The sequence below is a fragment of the Typha angustifolia genome, chromosome 11 (genome assembly GCF_048772165.1).
Source record: "Typha angustifolia cultivar Huaian chromosome 11, ASM4877216v1, whole genome shotgun sequence".
NCBI classification, from domain to species: Eukaryota; Viridiplantae; Streptophyta; class Magnoliopsida; order Poales; family Typhaceae; genus Typha; species Typha angustifolia.
The window spans coordinates 3,338,055-3,356,520 of NC_133249.1; the positions used below are offsets into that span (position 1 = coordinate 3,338,055).

The following is an 18,466-nucleotide window of genomic DNA, read 5'->3' on the forward strand; positions in this document are numbered from 1 at the left end:
CCTAGATGTGTATATGTAATCGAACCTAAGTTACAGATGGATTAATTGTTTGGCAAAATAATATCTATATCCACTTTTTGTTAGATAAATTATAGGTTATATTAATTGTTTAAGATTGTCTAAGGATTATTTAGCGTGCAAGAAAAGCTTATCGGATTCTATTCTAAGCTATTTTTTTATATCACTATTCTTTTATTATTTAAAATTATAAGATATATGCGGACATAGATTCAGATAATCTCAAATCCATAATTAGATTTGGATAAGGCCAATCAATCTGCGTACAAATTCGAATTCCAATCGGATCCTTGTTGGACGTACCCGTTGATGGCCCAGACCCGGCAATGATCCACTATTAGACGGGTTTGGTTGTGTTGAGATCGACCTGACCCGAATCCAACCCGACCTATACGATATTTTTTAAGCGGTTAATCCTCTCTTGCTCTTAGAAGCAACCTCAATACCAGCACAATCCGTCCCGCTTTCCCCAATCTCTTGACCAAGAATTCTCTCTCTCCCATCCCTTGATCGATCGATTTGAAGCGGCCTTCGATCCTAGTTGCTGCTTGTGTAGGTAAGCTTCTGCTTTCTTGGTCTAAATTAGGGTTCGTCTACGATCGTTTCGCGGTTTGAGGTGACGGTGGTTTCTTTTGGGAATTGCAGGGGATAAAGCGATCTATGGCGAGAAGCTCGTTCAAGTTGGAGCATCCTCTCGGTTTGTCGTCCTCCGGCACCTTCTTCTTTTGTTGATCTGAAGGGTGTTGTTGGTTCTCTTCTTCTGTCTTTTAAGATTAGGCCATCTTTGATGGGAGTTTAGTTTTGGCTTTGATTTCTTTTGTAAAAAATTTTGATCTTTAGGGTTCTAGGAGAAATTAATGCTAGAGGAGGCAACTGAAAGATCAAGAGATATATAGAGATATTGATCTTGATTGAGTATTTAATTGTTCGGATTTGTGAATATATTCACCGACTATTTGAATTACCTTTTGCGGTAGAATGGAGAATTATGATTTTCTTGGGTTTAATTGAAGAATATGGTTATTATTTGTTCATTTGGGAATCTGAAGCCGATAGTGATGATCTTTGATGAGATCTTCTGTCGAGATTCATATATCCCTGTAGTTTTGAGAAGATGGTGAAGCTGGCTGATAATCAGGCATAGTTTTATGAAAGATGATCTTAGCAGAAACGGAGTGAGGATATGGATTTGCTGGAACATCAGTTATGACATCTATGTAATGATCTTGCAGGATGTCACTATACTTGTTGTAATGGAGTATAGTAGACAAAAATTATTTAGATAGATTTGACTTGAGGCAAGTTTATGATTATCTGTTTGATGACCAACGTTTATTGACTGATATTGTTTCTTTATGTTTCTTGAAGTACAATGAGTTATGCTAATGCTGTTCTTACTTTCGGAGTTTCTTTTTTACTTTATTGTGATAATTAGAATAAGTGACTTCATCTGCATTGAGAAGTATGTTTGTCCTGCACTCCTGCTACCTTCTTTCAATATGTTTGTTAAAGCTGATGCTTTCTGAACCATCAAATGGAAATTTCTTTCAACCTTCTGAAGTATGCATAGTGCATTTTCAGAAAGAAGGCAGGCAGAAGCTGCTCGCATTAGAGAGAAGTATCCTGATAGAATTCCTGTGAGAAGCTATTCTTCATCTGTTTTCATACAACATACTCGCCAATATAATATACTTCTGGTCTAAATCTTCACATAATATGTAGGTGATAGTGGAGAAGACTGAAAGGAGCGACATACCGGACATTGACAAGAAAAAGTAAGTTTTAGCTTCATATCTTTTTAACATACCATACAAAAATTATCTTCTCATTCTTTTATCAATTTCTAAGTCTGAAATATAGAATGTCACATCCATATGTTAATACCTTTAACATGATCCTAAGACCCGGTCTTCTCTCTCCTTACTTTAATGAATAAAGGAACCCTCTTTGACACCTGAAATTCTGTGACGAGTAGATACTTCCGCAGGAGCATAATCGATTTTCTGGTTAAATACATTACGAGATGTTTTTCCATACTCGCAAAATCTTCATGTAACCCCAAATTTATTTCTGCAGAATTTTCTTGTTTGTCTTTATTCTTTTGATGACTTTTGAACTAGATAGAGATATTACAGCATTTCTCCCATCCTTCGTTTAATAATTTTCTCGTTCATATTGGTTCTTACTGCTCTACTTGTTTTGCTAATTGAAGTTTTCTATAACTTGAACATTTATGGCAATGCTTAATGATTTAGCTATGGAAGCAATCATATATACTCGTGGGGTTTCCCTAGTGACTCAAGCAGCCCTTTTGTTTTGAATGCTGTGCAGCGTGCACAAGGTATTGAATAGAAACTGAAGCATACATAGAAGAATATCTTAGATTATTAAACTGCATTCTCTGCACTAAATGGAATCAGCTTTTGTTAAAAGTTTTGTAGGTCTAGCTTATGTTATTTGTATTTCTCAATCATCAATGGTGGCTTCTTTGCCTGTCCAATGGACACCTTTGACATTTCAAGGAAGTTTTGGGTTTTTGTGTGCATATTTATTTCATCACCAGATTGAAACGATCTCTAAATGAGATTGTATGTCACTGTCGAGTGAGTATCTAAATTCTTCATGGTAAGATTTCAGTTTGAGCATAAATAGATATTAGTATTTATTCCGAGAGTAAATATTATATATGAAGTGAAGTAGAATTCTGGCATTTTCTTGCTCCAGCGATGTAATAAAGACGTATCTTTGTCTAAGATGGGACACTCCAGAAGTGGAACTGGGGATTGAAGAAAAGATGCATGCTTGACAAGAACTTCTTACCCTTTCATCAGTATGTGGTTCTTGTTTGACAGGAAACTTAGCTGCAGAGGGATTTTTTCCCCTGCTGCCAAATTGGTTTAGGTAATAAGGTGACTAGGAACTGGATGTTCAATGTAGTTGCAATATTTTTGTTACAGGAAAAATCAGAGAAATGCTTTTAGATCATTTTAGAATGCTTTCAGGATTGTGACTTTGGGTTTGATGTCTTACTGATGGTTTTGACTGACACCTGGTAGATGTTTGTACTTCTATACTGACCTTTGAAGCCAACGCCTTTGGTACCAAGCTCAATAATGTGTAATTGGTTGGACTATTCTATGTATGATGGTCCTTTTTCTGACGGACTGTTCTAAGTATGATGGACCCTTTTTTGACCTCATCTAACTTCAGCGGATGTCCATCATCTTTCTTTTCTGACATTTTTATCGTGATTCTTATTTTATGGTAAGCATTTGACACCTGATGATGCAGGTACCTAGTTCCTGCTGATCTCACTGTGGGACAGTTTGTGTACGTTGTTCGCAAGAGGATTAAGCTCAGTGCTGAGAAGGCCATCTTCATTTTCGTAAAGAATACTCTGCCACCCACAGGTAAGAAAAGAAATTCCGATTGCTGTCCGGAAATAGTCTTGTTCCTCTCAGGTTTTCTCATGTAGTATTTAACGGCCCTGTTTAACCTACTGCAGCTGCAATGATGTCCTCCATCTATGAGGAGAACAAAGATGAAGATGGTTTTCTATACATGACATACAGTGGGGAGAACACATTTGGATCCTTCTAAGCCAAAAAAAAAAAAAGTCGGGCAATTCTGTAAATACTTGTGTACATTCCTTTTAGCCTTTTAAGTATTTCTAGACATTTGTTTTCCATACTGTCTGGTACTTGAATACGATGATAGTAAAAAGTTAGTAATATGCTTGGTCATCAGCTTGTTTGAATTCGGACCTTGTGCTATCATCTTCTTTGTATATGGCTAACAGTATTACCGCACATATATCCCTATGTAATGTGAAAGATAGCCCCGATCCAGCACATCATGAAATGGTGTTCCAGTCATTTGCATAGAGCACTTTTATGTGGGAGCTTCCATAAAAGCATGGACATACCAACATGGGCCCATCTCTCTCTCTCTCTCTCTCTCTCTCTCTCTCTCTCGAACTGTACACTTTCAGTTTGCTCTAACATATGCAGTAATTCAAAATTGGAATACAAGAGAGAGGTTTCTTTCCGTAGGAATTTGATCTCCTGGCGCATCAGCTGATATCCACCAAAAAATATTTATAGATAATAGATTTTTAAGCACCAGTGTTTGTGGGGTAGGTGGGTGGATGGGGAGTGAAATATAGGGAAAACAAGAAAGTGCAGTACACTTGAAACTCACTAGTGGAAAGAAAGGACCTTTGGTAAAATGACCACAGACAAATCTCAATGCATTTTCCACTGCATCAAGTTTTTATTTATGGCATAGCTTCATTATTACAACCTGGTAGCCACCCGCACGAGATCCCATATGAGATGACCACCAGAACATTTTAAAGAATATGAAAACCCCTCTCTTTTCTCTTCACCATAAGCAGACCTTTGGTAAAATGGAGGTCAGCTTGATGAAGGCCCCACTCGTTTGGGCTCTCTCACAACGCAATTACGTACAATGCAATGGACATGGTAACAGACCGTAGCCTTAGCCTTAGCCTTAGCCTCAGCATCAGCAGCAACTGTTTCGGACATTAAAAGACAGCATCCCAAAGAGCTTTTTCACCTTCACCGCATCGCTGATGAACCTCTCTCATCCTGTCCGCAGAATTGCAGATACCACTGCAGGTCCAATCAAATGAGGCAGCACAGACGTTGCCTGCTTGAGCCTTCCATTCGCAGTCTGCAGGTAAGTGGCATTTGGATGTGAGTTTCACTTTGTTGTACCAATTTTAGAGTTAGCTATCATTCTGCTTTACTGTTACATATCTTGCAGCTGAAGAATGTCTTGTTTCAGAAGGAAATGAATCATTCAAAACTTTTTGTCAACTAGAGAGCAGCTTGAGAAGGTTTTTTTTTAAAAAAAATGAATTACTACAAACTACAGGAAGATGCTAGATATCAAAACTGAAGGGCCTACATTGTGACGTAGTCAGCTCAATATGTTATGCACTTAATTTCATTTTGTCATTTAGTCCATCAAAGAAGCAACAGCATAGGAAAACCTTGTGAGAGCTAATGGCTGAGAAAGCATCCCTTTTTCAGCACAATAATAGGCAAAAATTTCATATCATTGCAGAAGGGAAACAATGTCAGAGATCAATGAATCAAAATTTAATATAAAAATGGATACGAAGGGAAACAAACAAGTGCTTTACCTGGCGGAGTACCACAGCAGAGTTTGCGATCATCAATATACTCAACATCTAGTCCAATGAACCAAGACCCAAGGGAAACATCCTCATTTGCATACTTGTGCAGCATATGACTGGCACATAAGGAACAGAATTCAACATATTAAGTGAAACCAGATTTAAGTAGTACTGACGTCAAATTTGCAAAACATATGGATTGATCAATTACTGAAGCAGATTTAATACTTCAAGAAAAACATACTTGTTCATGGATATATAAGTTGCCAAATCTTTTGAAATGACATATAATTGGCCAGTAGCATGCCGGAAGTACTTGTTTCCTGAATCTCCAAATTTCCAATGCTCAGGTTCATGGTATCTGACCCCTCTGTGTTATAACAATCACAATGTAACAACTCGAAAATGATTGATGCTAAGTGCATCTGCATATATAGTAACATTGAAAACCTACTTTCGAGCCAGAACAGGACCAGATTTCATGCATCCAATATATACTCGAGGCTTCAGAAGATGTTTGGATAAAGTGTGTCCCAGAGTTGCTGCAATAGTTGCAGGTTAGATGAATTGTAAGTTTATTCTAGCAATGAGAATAAGACCCACCTTTACAAATAAGATTGGCAAGAACTTTGTTGTTAGCAGCCTATGATTCTTTGACTGGGAAAACATTTCCTATTATTTGAAGTTACTCAGCTGGAAACATATCTGAACATAATTGTTATCAAGACAGACATGGCTTGTACAAACTAACAATATTTAGCCAATAACCTCAGAGAACCTTTCTAGAGCACTTGGATAGTAAGTGTGTCGCTTAAAATGTCTTCTATCAACATGAAGAAGACAAATTAGGCTATTTCATCATATGTATATGGTACATTGTATATAAGTTTCATTTTATTATCATCTCTAGACATGGCACAAAAAGTGAAGTTTTGTATAAATACCTTTATAATGCACAGATTAGCTTCTGGCCTGTAGCCAGCAAAATACTACATGCAATACTTTGAAAGTCGGCCCTAATTATTTTGCTATTTTAGAGCTTGCAACAGCCAATACTAATTAATACCAGAATCGTACTTACTTGATAATAAAATATGCATAAATGGTTATAAAAAAGGGTATCAAAGTGAATGAGGCTCCTGCCAGTTCGGGATCTAGAGAGGGCAAGATGTACGAGGTATTACTCCATTACCAAAAAGAATGTTTTCATGACTTGAAACCCACGACAACTTGGGTGCAAGAAGCAAGCCTTATTATGCATAAATGGTGAACATGTGTAAACGGTGAACATGGAGAGATACAAGAAAATCTTTTATGCATGTTCATACTTGTTCATGTATAAGGATATAATTTTGCAAAGATAGATGCTTATTATGAGAAGGATAAACAGGTGAGAAACAAAATTTTACCGATATTCACATGTACATCATCATCAACCTTGATGTAGAAATCTGCATCCCATAAAGAGACAGCAGTAGCAAAGTATGCCTTTGTCTTGCCAGATAACTCAAGATATCCTTCAACATGGTCCTGCAGACCATTAATAAAAGAGTGAAAAGAGACCCAGCTTATTCATGGGTTTAAGATAGTAAAAAATAGTTGCAACAAGCCAATGCAACAAGGAACAGTCCAATGGACCGTGTTTTCTACCAAGTCTTTCAGGCCATAGAAAAGTTAGATTAAAAAGGAGGTTAACATACAAGCCTCATAAAGTCCCCATGTTTCCTATCCTCGGCTTCAATTGATCTATCCACAATACCACCTGAAATAGCACTATTACAAATTTATGGTGGTTAGATCAACAGAAAAAATCGCAATCATGAAAGCAAGTTGCAAGTAACTAAAGAGGTTGCAAACTAGAAAAGACAGCAGAAAGATAAATGACTGACAATATAGAGAAGATAAATGTGATTAGCAGAAGTTAACTTATTTAGCAAAGTGATAGTTCAAATGATTTAGAACTGTCGATAATAGTACAAGTCTCTGAATCAAGGAACATTTATTTGTTAGAAATGCATTACTGTTGTTATCCCATGATCCCATCATCATTTGACATTACTCTGATGGGTTTTTATCAGAATTTAATAACCAAACCAATGATGAAGTAGACTATCACAAAGAAGCAAAGAAAAAATATTAACTGGTACTATTTTAAAGATTAATTCAGTAGCTCGTTACTGTCCTCCCATCCACATTGCCTGTTAGTGAAATGTACTATGTCAGATCCTATCCTTGTTTCTGCTTTTCAAGCCTGCTACTATCCTCCCATCCATATTGTTACTAATCATCTATACCCTGTTATGCTATTTGTGTAGACAGAAGGGAAGCAAATGTAACCTAGCTCACGAAAGCCTTGCAACAACTATGCAGCTATAAGGGCACACATAAGCTTTCTCACCTCTGTGTGTGAATTGGGAATTGCACCTGTCAGGACTCAAGTGACTTAACATATATGAATAATCTACTTTCCTAACTTTTAATGAAGTATTGGTTGTGAGATTTTTGCTCAGATCTGAGTTGATAGCATTAATTTCTTTTTCAGTGAGATCTGAGTTGGTATCATTCATTTATTTTTTATCTCGATGCTTTGGCATATCATCTGTGCTGTAGATTGACTTCATAATTATTGAGAAACACATTTTCTGTTGATGTATGCTCTACTTCTAACCATTATATGAACATATAATTGGGAAAAATGTAGGATAAAAACAAATAGAGTGTTGTTAGAGGCATACATAGTAAAGCAATATCAGATGTTGCATACCTGTGTCCAATAACAAAGCGAACGACAATGCCCTTCTCTTCTTCCAGTTTTTTCCTCTTCTCACCTTTTTAACCATTTTCCAAGACTAGTATTCTTAAGATAAAATGCAGATGCAAAAGATTTGAAGAACTAAATATTAAGATTGACATAAAATTGCAAACCTTGAGGCATCCAAGAATTGCGAACTGAGTCTCTTCTTTTGCGACTGCTAAAAGCAGTATTAATGCCTATGACCATAAGGTATTTCCGTCTTATGCTGGACTCAGTAAAGCTGAACTCTTCTGATATTGGTGAACCATCAAGTAAGGACTCCTGTGCAGATCTTGCAGCTGCTAATTCCATCTCTAATTCTGATATTGTTTTATCGAGAGGTCTGTACACCGAGAACAAGTATAATGAGAACTGAACTGGTTATCTCATTATGTTGTCAGTTATTCATGAAGAATAATGGAAAGAAAGACCAATCAAATCCAACTAAGATAGTTCAGTGGCTCAACTTACTCTAGCGAATGATGAACATTTGACGTTTCTTCAAGAAATTCTTTATGCAGTTGTTTCTTGTGAATCTGATAATTATTAGAAGAAAAGGGAAAAGTATGAAAATCCGAACTCGATATATATCCATATACGGCTATCCATCAGCATTTGACTTGATCAATGGGGAAATATTTCAAACTGAGGGAGTTTGTTTAAAAAAAAAAAAAATATATATATATATATATATATATATAAATATATATATATATATATATAAGTATGTGAAAAAAAGAAACACTTAAGCACTTTCGTAAACATTGCATTTGCAGTTGAAGGAAGACGGATCTTACTAATGTCCAATACATCAATCTTCAGACATGATACAAAGAAGAACACAATTTTTATGTCTCATTGAAATACAGACCTGTTAAAGAGATGGAGCAAGGTATACTCCATCAGGGAGAAATACTTAGGAGGTAAAATGGAAGCAAAAGTTAAGGTGCTTACTTTTGAATCACAGCCTCCAGAAACTGGCTTTAACTTATCCTTGACATCTACTGGTTCAGGCATAGTCCACATTCTGTAAGGAAAAGTACTTGTCGAGATATTATAAGATGCAGACGATCAAATTTTTAGGCAGCTAGCACAATCCATGCATGCTAGAGATAACAGAAAATTGTGATTTTCGGGAAAGAAATTCGAGAGAACCCCAATAGAAAAGTTAGCAATTATCTTGAATCAAACGAAGTAATAATAACTTAAATAGAAAAGTTCTCCTCCCAATAGAAAAGCACCGGCAATCTATACATAGAAGTACATCACAACAACATACAATCACAGAAACCCGGATCTAAAGTAAAAAAAACATCCCAATTCAAGCACATCCATAGGAAGAACCCCAAAATTTCCTGAAGAATCCCCAAATTAATGAATTATCCACTTCCAAGCCAACAGATTCAGACCACAACATCGACATTCAGTTCACGGAACAACCCAAATCGTCCAAAATGAGCAACACCCAGAAGCAAAAACCCATCAAAAAGGAGTTTTTTTTTCAATATGTTTATCAAATTAAGGTGCAAAACAAGTACCTATTGGTGAAGAGAAGCCCAACACAGAAGCTCCCAAGACAAAGTAGAAATGTCCATCTTCTTGAAACCACACTCTCCCCTCCTCCTCCTCCTCCTCCTCCTACTCTGCTTCTCCAACCCATTACTTGCTCACCCTCCTCTTCCTCCTCCACTTCCTCACCTCTTCCTCACCCAAGAAGAACAGAGACAGAACCTTCTACCTGACCATCCCATCTCACATCTCTCACAGAGACCTCATTCCAAATAGATACAACCGACACAAACCAAAATCCAGCATTAAAAAACGGCAGTAAGTAAGAGGACGGGGTTAATACTCAATTCTAGGAGTAAGACAGACATGGGCCCAACTGCAAAATGTCAATAAGCACACCAACTCAGAGAAACAGAAGGCTGTAGGATGATCAAAGAAGGTGGTCAAGGAAAGCGACCTTTTCTCCAGCACTGTCGTGCAGCGGAGGATAAATTACTGCGGGTTGGTGAGGCATCTTATCGCACTGTGCTTTATTTGGTAGACGGATACTGTCAGCTTGCTCGCAAGTAAAAGACATAACTGCCCCTCGTATCTACTGGCCTGGGTGCCCTTGGCTGTGGTTCCTTTGGGTGATCTGGTACATGTGGTTGCATGGATTATGTACAAACATGGCGAAATCTTAGCCCTACTCATTTCCAAACAACCAACTTATGATCCATAATCGAGTGGGTTGAGTTGGTGAAAGATTTTGTTACAAGTAATAGATTTTTTATTATTATTTTTCTTTTTGAGACAAAAATGTAAACGATGACAGTTAACAAATTAATTTACTCATTAATCTGTTCCAGACAATAATGCACAGGGATATGGAGAAGTTTGTCATTCATTAACAAGAAGAGATCCAAACAGAATTGAATCAATACAATGTTCCTTCCAAATTCACTTACTTGACTAAGAATACAAAAGTAGAATCATACGAAATATCATTTAGTAACAACTGATTGTTTATAAATCAATTTAAAAGAAAACCTTGAACCGGATAAATAGATATTTATAGAAACTCACAGGGAAAGTTTAAAGTTAGTAGACAACCAAATGATTTTTTTTTTCTTTATTCATCTCAGAAACAAAACAAAATTAAAAATCAAGCTGACTTCGAGCTCAGGTCTGACCTGCTGCTCTCAATTCATTAGCCCTTCAAATCGGGTTGGATTCTGACCGAGTTTTATTTTAAAAGCCCAGATCCGTCTATCAGGCTGAGAGAGTTTTATTTTAAAAGCTCTCAGATTCGTCCAATCCAGCATTTGCTATATAAAAAGGAATTTGCCCTTCAGATTGTTGTGAGCTGGGTTGGGCATTCAGCTACTACATCAACCATTGTCCATAATCTGAACACCCCCATCAGGACTCTAAATGTCATGATGCAGTCAGTGGTGAACATAACACAATCTTTGCATGCAAGGTACTAATAATCAGCATCTGACTGGAGTTGCTTTAATCATTTCAAGCACCAAAGAGAAACAATTAGAATCAAGTTCCCCTCTTCTGGTCCCGAAATAAGTTCAAAGGGCCATGCCACACAAGCTCAAAACATTATCAGCTAGTCCCAGTTAACATCCACTCCTCTTGACTCTGACAACCTGGTCTTCACAGTCTCCTGCAGTCCTCCGCTATCTTCATCTCCCTCAAACCACTGAAACTTCAGTCCAATTCTAGTTGCATAAGACAGTATCCGGAGTTTCTCCGATAAATGAGTCATAGCAGAAACTTGTTGCTGCCCCCATGTAGTTCTTTTCCTCTTTTCCACTTTGCTCACTGTCCAAACATATGGAACAATGGATGCATGATAAGACAACTATAGATATTTTAACATAACCAATCCAAGATGCCACCTGAAAAGCAAAGTCTAGAACCTGAGATCAAAATTGTATAACACCAGATACCTTCCTTTCAATTGACACATTATGTACTTGCTGTCTTCATCATCCAAACCCCTTTCAGCATATCTGGTTGCCCAACCACAACTCGAGAATGTGGAGAACCGATAGGAATTCAGACAGCCACTCTCCTACCAGGTAGTTAAAATTGTAACACTTCACAGAAAAAAGCACTTGACAATTAGATGTTAAATATGCAAATGTGTAATGTGCAGCTAAAATCTTAAATAGCTTCCTTAGGAAAGGGAAGGAAATACTAATAGATCAACTGCACTGCCTTTGACACTCGATAATTAAGATACATCCAAGGAATCAGATCAACTAGGAAAGGAAAAAAAGGTACAAATTGTTGGCGATGGTTAATGTCATCAAGCAACAATCAAATTGCCAATTGAGAAGTGGCAACTGAAACGATATCTTGAGTTGTTAATTTTCCTCTTCTTCTTAGAGACACACCAGAACAGTGTTCCCATTTTATTCTTCAGAATATAGAGGATCTTTGCACTTTCCATCACAAAGATAAAAATAAGAGTACAACAAAAAAGAATGCAAAATATCCTTAGCTATGACAACATCATCACAACTACACAATGAAAAGGAAATTTCACGTTTTAAATAAACATGAACGTTTGACAAAGCAAACTCTCATGCACATTGTGTTGCTACTCTCTCAACCTCTTCCACTATCCCTTTCAACCCATTAAGAGTGATACTTCTACATTTATCTCTTCTCACTAACTCCACTTGAAACCAGGTGGATCTAGGATTCTCCCAACCCAATAAACTCAAACTTTAACACACTCTACAGATAATGTCCACAAACATAAAGCTATATCATGCCTTCATAATTCACAACACAGAAGCATTCAAATCTCAATGATACAATTAAAAGGTGGGACATAATGTAACAGAACACAAATGCAGATATATGAGTTCAGCTGAACAACTTGATATCGTTATTCAATGGCCCACCTATTAACAAATATGAACACTTCAATCACAAGCTTGACCTTGTCAATAAGACAACCTAACCTAACTCTCGTCGCCAAACAAAAAATGAAGAAAAGCTTGAATATTGGGAAAGGTTTAATCTTGCTTGCAACCGATCAATGACTACTAATGGACTTTTATGATCTAGACCGGATACCTTCAAAAAAGTCAAATCAAATCACTAAGGGAAAAAAAATCTTCCAAAATAATCAAAGGTAGAAAATAAAATAAAATATATATAAATATATATATATCAAGAAATAGGCACAAAAGAAATAAAGGAGAAAAGATTGAAGGATAGAGTGCATCAGTTAATGAGATTTGTTTGTCCCCACGATCATAAATCGGTTCAAAGTGAAGAGTATAAATAAAGTAACATCATTTGCACCTCTTCTATGCTAACACGGAGAATGGAAATAGTTTAAGAAAAAGCAAACAAATGGGTAAGAAAAAGGAATCATCGAAGAGGGGTGTCGTCGAGCAACAATCGAATCGCCAATGGGGAGTGGCAACTGAAACGATACCTCGACTCGTCATTCTTCCTCCGCTCACTCGAGACAACGCCACAAATGCGTTCCCTCTTTAATGGGAAGCAGAGGAGAAAGATTACTATAACGAAACCAAAAAGACGATGATTTGAACAAGAAAAACAACAAAATTTTTACTTGGGGTTCTCCACGAACATTTCTTCGGAGACGGCGGCGCTCACCTCCGCTATCCCTAGTAGGAGAATTTATAGGCGATCAGTTTTAGGGTGGCCATGCGTTGGGTTGGATCTTGGTCGGATCTAACTCAGTAACTTGTAATGGTTCGGATCAAATCACGAATTTCGAGGCTCTTGTCTATACTGGTAATGGCCAACGGGGAGTCGGGGAGTTTGCGTGAATTATATATTTGCCTATCTTCTCATTTATATTTTTTTTACAGTTATTATTAAAAATATCTATTAAAAAAAAGGTTTTAAGTTAGAAAATCCTTTTGGAAACTATAATTATTAATATATAGTTGATATATATATATATATATATATATATAAATGGAATTAGGACATTAAAATTTGTCTCTACATACATTCCAACACTTTAGATTGGATACTTAATCTTGCTTCGTTCCTGAATTCATTGATTTAAGAATTGATCAACCCTCTCCATCACGCTTCTGGAAATGTTTAATTTCCAAAGCACCAGAGAACCAAATAATATGAGAGACAAAAGATTATGTACATAATCCGCACTCCAATGCATGTAATTATGCATGGAATCGTATTAAAACCAAACAGACCATAGAACAACCTGCCATTAATTATCACCAAATTCACAGTAGCTAGTAGCTTTAGCTTGGATCATCCAGGAAATACCCTTAAACGCGATGTTATAGCTGCTCGGCATATGGGGCATCTGGATAAGTTCTGTCCACATTCTCTGCAACACTGTTAGTTTAAAAGTACGTCAAATCCAGCAAAAAATAATAGCAAATTATGTAGGAGCTCAGTGGCAAAAGGAGCAGCAGGAATTCATGGCAATCTACTAACTTACCATATGACCACAACCAAAGGCCAAATCTTTCCTATTGGTCAAACAAATTGGGCAAACCTACAACAAGAAGTGTGCTCATAAGTCATAAGATTAGGCCCAAAACATATATATATATATATAGCATAACTGTATGGTGCTTACCTGGTTTTGCTCATCACCTGAGTGCGAGGATCGGTCTTCTGCCCTTAATGATTGCTGTCTATTAGCATAAGGTATGGGAGGAGGAAGAGATACTACTCTTCTGGCCTTCCCAGTTACATGCCTTTTAGATATAGTAGATGCATTAGATAGAGGCAGTAAATAGTGTTATTCAGAAAAGAGTATAATTGTTTGTTTCTACGTACCCAAGAAGGCCTAGCTCCACTATGGCTTTGTACTGAATTGGTATCTCCATGAGAGCAGCAAGAGCAAATGCGGCTTCCTTCTGTTCTGGGCTTGCAGTTCTCTCCATGATAGCAGTATAGTTAACGAACTGCAATGTTTTGAACAGAAGATGAAAAATTAATACAAAATTAAAAGTTGCTTAACTGATTAGTTAGCCAAAGCAGATTTTTTTTTTTGCAATACCTGAAAATTATCGAAATCGCGTGCCGGAATTTTGTCATCAAATTTCTGCATGTCATCCCAAGGTCCATCGCCAACTCCAACAAGCACTATTGACAGTGGGTAAGCACTAAAATTGGAAACAACATTTTCATCAGCTGTTATATGCAATATAATACATCATACAGTCAGATTTATGTCGTTTTTTTATCAATAAAAAAGACAGCAGCAACTAAGCAATGGTTCATGTTCGGTTTAATTTGAAGCGAAATATTTAGGTAGAGAGCAACCCTATACTGTATAATGAAAACATATGACAAGAGTTTAACTACATAAAGTGATGAATGGTGCTGAAAAAGTTCAATGCAGAATTCAGTACCTTGCCATGACTATTGAATCAACTGTTCTCTTTTCTTGAGGGCTGAGCTCTCCATCTTTTGTTTCAACACTTCGCGTTACCTATAAAATTAATGAAAATTATATAGTTAGTGAAAACAAAAATTGGGAAAAGAGAAAGATCAACAGTAGAGAGAATTCAACCTGTCCATCAGCAATTATGACCAATACGTGATATTGGCCTCCACTTCTTTCAACAATGTCAACAGCCGCCTCCACTATAGGTGCGAAAGAAGTAGGCCCTTGTTCATAGATAAAATCCATTAATTCATTTGAACATTAGAGAAGAGTACAAGATATAGCACGAGGTTTACAAGTTCATCATGACTTCTTAATAGGTTCATAATTAGTATTATTCAGGTGTAAAGCATTTATCAGTCCAAATCACTCGCAAGAAACAAGAATAAGAAGACAAAGTCTTAATACTGCTTGTCTATTGTGCAAGTGTTTGATATGGAACTTTGTTTCTTTGTTCCAATATAAGCAATGAGGAGATAGTGGAATACGTATTTACTCTAAAAACTACCAATGCTAAGTGCCATGATATATTAAAACTCTGACCATACCTTCTGCGACCTTTCTTTGCATGATAAATGGATATAAATTATCCTTTACTTTAATTTTGTCTAGCACCATGTAGAATTGCATCTAGAAATGGGCTTAAGAGGATATATTTATGGGATAAACAGTACCCCCAAACAAAAAAAAAAGGAGAATGACTCATTTAGCTTATAATTTGAGGAAAGAAAAAGGACTGCATCTAGAAATGTGCAGTATAATTGTCATAGTATATCCAACTCCACCATAATTGATATGATTGTGTCTACGATCATGGAAATGATTTTTCCAAAAAAAAATCAAACCAAAGCATTAGAAACCAACCTGATAGTTTCAAGTTTGGGAGGATCTTCCTATAACAAGCCAATACTTCTTCAAAGCCATGGCAAGGCGTGTTGTCAGGGTGGAAGGCAAACACCTTTTGGTCATGAGTGGTCACTGTTTTAAGCAGAGGATGACAATCAGGAAACGTTTTGTGCATGGGAAAGAAGGATATCTCGCCGATAGGAGATGACAACTTACCGTCACCAAAACCAAAACTAGGAATCAAATTGTCTTCATCGAATGGAGCCAAAGCCTTCCCAACTATTGTAATGGCTTGCTCATAAGGATTGGGTCTGTCACTAATTGAGTGCAAACTCTGATTATTAAATGAAATCTTTCCTGAAGGGAAAACAATTAAAGCTGGTTTAGTCGTTGAGATGAAGTATTGCCTTGAGATCATCAAAGCCAGTGTTCATAGAATAAATTCTTCGCTTCTACAACCTGACCACTCATTGCTTTTGGTAAAATCAATGCCGAGTATAAGATTTGATGATTCCAGGCCTAGTTCCCTCAAGGTTGCTGTAACCTGCGAAAGCAAGTTAAAAAGGGAAATAGAAAGGTTAATGTCTCTCTAGAAAAGAAACTTAAAAGCAACCTCCAATCTTGAGCTTATGATTGATTCATCTGTTCAATTTCATTACATGCAAGGATTTATCTATACATCTCTAATCTATCTTATTTTCTCGCATGTAACTATGCATGTTGGTTAACTGTATCTTACTGGAAAATATTTTTTAATGTTATCTAATGACCACTTCCTTCTTAGAAAGTATTGACACTTCAAATAGCATGTTGCGTCCGTCCACACTCGTTGGAGACATATAAAATACTTTTAAGAAGTATACAATAATTTAAAATATAAAAAATAAATTTGGATATTGGCTGGACACTTTCAATGCTCCTGACTGTAAGAATTTTAATATATATTGTAGAAATGTAACTATGGGTGAAAACGGGTCGAATTAACTTCGACCCGACCCGCTATCCGATCCGACTCGGATCGGATTCGGATAAAAAATTTCTATCCGACTTGGATTTGGATTCGGATACGGATAGAATTTTTGAAAAAAATTCGGATACGGATTCGGATACGGGTTGGATAATTTTTTCGGATTCGGATACGGATATCGGATATCCGTTTACCCGCATATTTTTTAAAATGATTTACAGTTTTTAGTTTGCTTATTTAAATAGTAAGTATTAATATTATTACTAATAATACATTATATATTATTTATAGAGATTAATTTCTCTAATTTTATATATTTGACATACAAAAAAATTATTTGTTGTAAAACTCTTAATAATTTTATATTAATTATATTTAAATAAAATATTATAATTATTTTAAATTTAATCAATATCCGTTTAAAATCCGATCCTTTATCCGAAAATTATCCGTATCCGTTTAGTTAGGATATGGTTTTAAATTTTACTATCCGTCCAATATCCGTATCCGAATCCGTATCTGAACTAAAAATACGGATCCGGATATGGGTTGAGCACTATCCGATCCGTATCCGATCCGTTTTCACCCCTAAATGTAACGCATAAATCACAAGCTAGTGCGTCGGAGAGAATTAATCATAGATTTACTTATTAGCAGTATCATTTAACTGCTTATAATATCTTTGCGGTATGATGCACACATTGATTCGTGGCTGGTTATAATATTCTTTAGATATATCAATTAATATCTATGTATTATTTTTTTATTAAATTTCCATGGGATCAAATGCATATACTTCATAGCTTAGGTAAAGTTCACGTCACATATAAGTAAACAAACTAAGAAGGATTCAAATAAACAGGAAACAAATTGGAAAACAGTACCAACATATACTTAACTTGTTCTAGTGAGGAATAGTTGTCAGGGATGTATGCATATTTTCTTGTCAACATCCTTCTCCGGTAATCGCCATTTATTCTGCCTATAGATTGTTGAGTTGCAAGGGGCCTCAGCACCGACGGCGGCCTCCCGGATCTACGTCCTGCTCGCCGGGGGCGGAACAGGTCACCAATCGCATTACCCATGAATCGATCTATGGAGTTGCAACAAAGCAAAGAAAGGAAAAGGTGCGAGAGAATAGAGATGCTTTTTATCTCTTGGTTCGTTTGCCATTCAAGTAGGGCAAAAGGAAGGAAGGAGGGAGGCAGAGGAAACTTCTAGGCCGCTTCCTTGAAATTTTCTTTCCTTTTCCACCTTTATTCGCTTCGTTGGTCCTCTCGGTGCCCGATTCATTCTGTTGTATTAAACACGTCAGTTCTCACGTTCGTCGAGGCAAAGCGCTACTGCGGCTATGCCGTTATTAAGTAATAAGCACAGAAGGCGAGGTGTAAATTGCGAAAATTCACATATTCTTCTTAAATATCGTGGCAATTTCATAGCTGCATGGGAAGTCAGAGAGGATGTTATACAAATTATTTATTAGCCGAATTAAGTTATGATATTCTCATAGTTATCAGAATTCAGAATCAAATCGATCCGATCACTAGATTATTAGTTTAATATTTTCTTAGAAAACATCGAATCATATGACTATATATAAAATCATGTCTCATCCTAAGTGGGTAATTTGGAAAAAGAATAGTATGATTAGACTAAATATCATGCCACTACATTCTTTAAATAATCATAATTGTGACCAAAACTATTGAACTATTTCAGTCATTTTTATTTTATCAGTTAAATATGACT

General features: G+C 36.5%; 3 protein-coding genes, 1 long non-coding RNA gene and 2 other non-coding genes across 6 annotated transcripts; 1 reads left to right on the forward strand and 5 right to left on the reverse strand.

Moving 5' to 3' along the window:
• Positions 1-416: 416 nt before the first annotated feature.
• On the forward strand, positions 417-3,775 carry LOC140770806 (autophagy-related protein 8C-like). Its single transcript, XM_073112086.1, has 6 exons — positions 417-574; positions 664-715; positions 1,600-1,655; positions 1,741-1,793; positions 3,310-3,428; positions 3,524-3,775. Exons 2-6 carry the CDS (start codon positions 679-681, stop codon positions 3,616-3,618), a joined length of 360 nt encoding a protein of 119 aa, XP_072968187.1. The 5' UTR covers positions 417-574; positions 664-678; the 3' UTR covers positions 3,619-3,775.
• A 461-nt stretch (positions 3,776-4,236) lies between these two features.
• On the reverse strand, positions 4,237-9,810 carry LOC140770023 (probable beta-1,3-galactosyltransferase 2). Its single transcript, XM_073110976.1, has 11 exons — positions 9,515-9,810; positions 8,931-9,003; positions 8,448-8,512; positions 8,108-8,319; positions 7,947-8,010; positions 6,883-6,955; positions 6,592-6,712; positions 5,637-5,724; positions 5,427-5,552; positions 5,189-5,298; positions 4,237-4,713 (listed from the first exon to the last, which is right to left on the reverse strand). Exons 1-11 carry the CDS (start codon positions 9,634-9,636, stop codon positions 4,565-4,567), a joined length of 1,203 nt encoding a protein of 400 aa, XP_072967077.1. The 5' UTR covers positions 9,637-9,810; the 3' UTR covers positions 4,237-4,564.
• Positions 9,811-10,510: 700 nt separating this feature from the next.
• On the reverse strand, positions 10,511-13,253 carry LOC140770024 (uncharacterized). Its single transcript, XR_012105984.1, has 2 exons — positions 11,429-13,253; positions 10,511-11,300 (listed from the first exon to the last, which is right to left on the reverse strand). It is a non-coding gene; the product is annotated as an uncharacterized lncRNA (long non-coding RNA).
• Positions 11,785-11,898, reverse strand: LOC140771534 (small nucleolar RNA snoR111). The gene has a single exon (XR_012106188.1). It is a non-coding gene; the product is annotated as a small nucleolar RNA snoR111 (small nucleolar RNA).
• Positions 12,883-12,998, reverse strand: LOC140771535 (small nucleolar RNA snoR111). Its single transcript, XR_012106189.1, has one exon. It is a non-coding gene; the product is annotated as a small nucleolar RNA snoR111 (small nucleolar RNA).
• Positions 13,254-13,516: 263 nt separating the features above from the next.
• LOC140770831 (E3 ubiquitin-protein ligase RGLG4-like) lies at positions 13,517-17,934 on the reverse strand. The gene is made up of 11 exons (XM_073112123.1): positions 17,617-17,934; positions 16,210-16,294; positions 15,967-16,107; positions 15,769-15,882; positions 15,031-15,128; positions 14,870-14,949; positions 14,515-14,620; positions 14,292-14,419; positions 14,089-14,209; positions 13,948-14,004; positions 13,517-13,841 (listed from the first exon to the last, which is right to left on the reverse strand). The coding sequence occupies exons 1-11, from the start codon at positions 17,800-17,802 to the stop codon at positions 13,755-13,757; spliced, it is 1,203 nt and encodes a 400-aa protein (XP_072968224.1). The 5' UTR covers positions 17,803-17,934; the 3' UTR covers positions 13,517-13,754.
• Between the last annotated feature and the right edge of the window lie 532 nt (positions 17,935-18,466).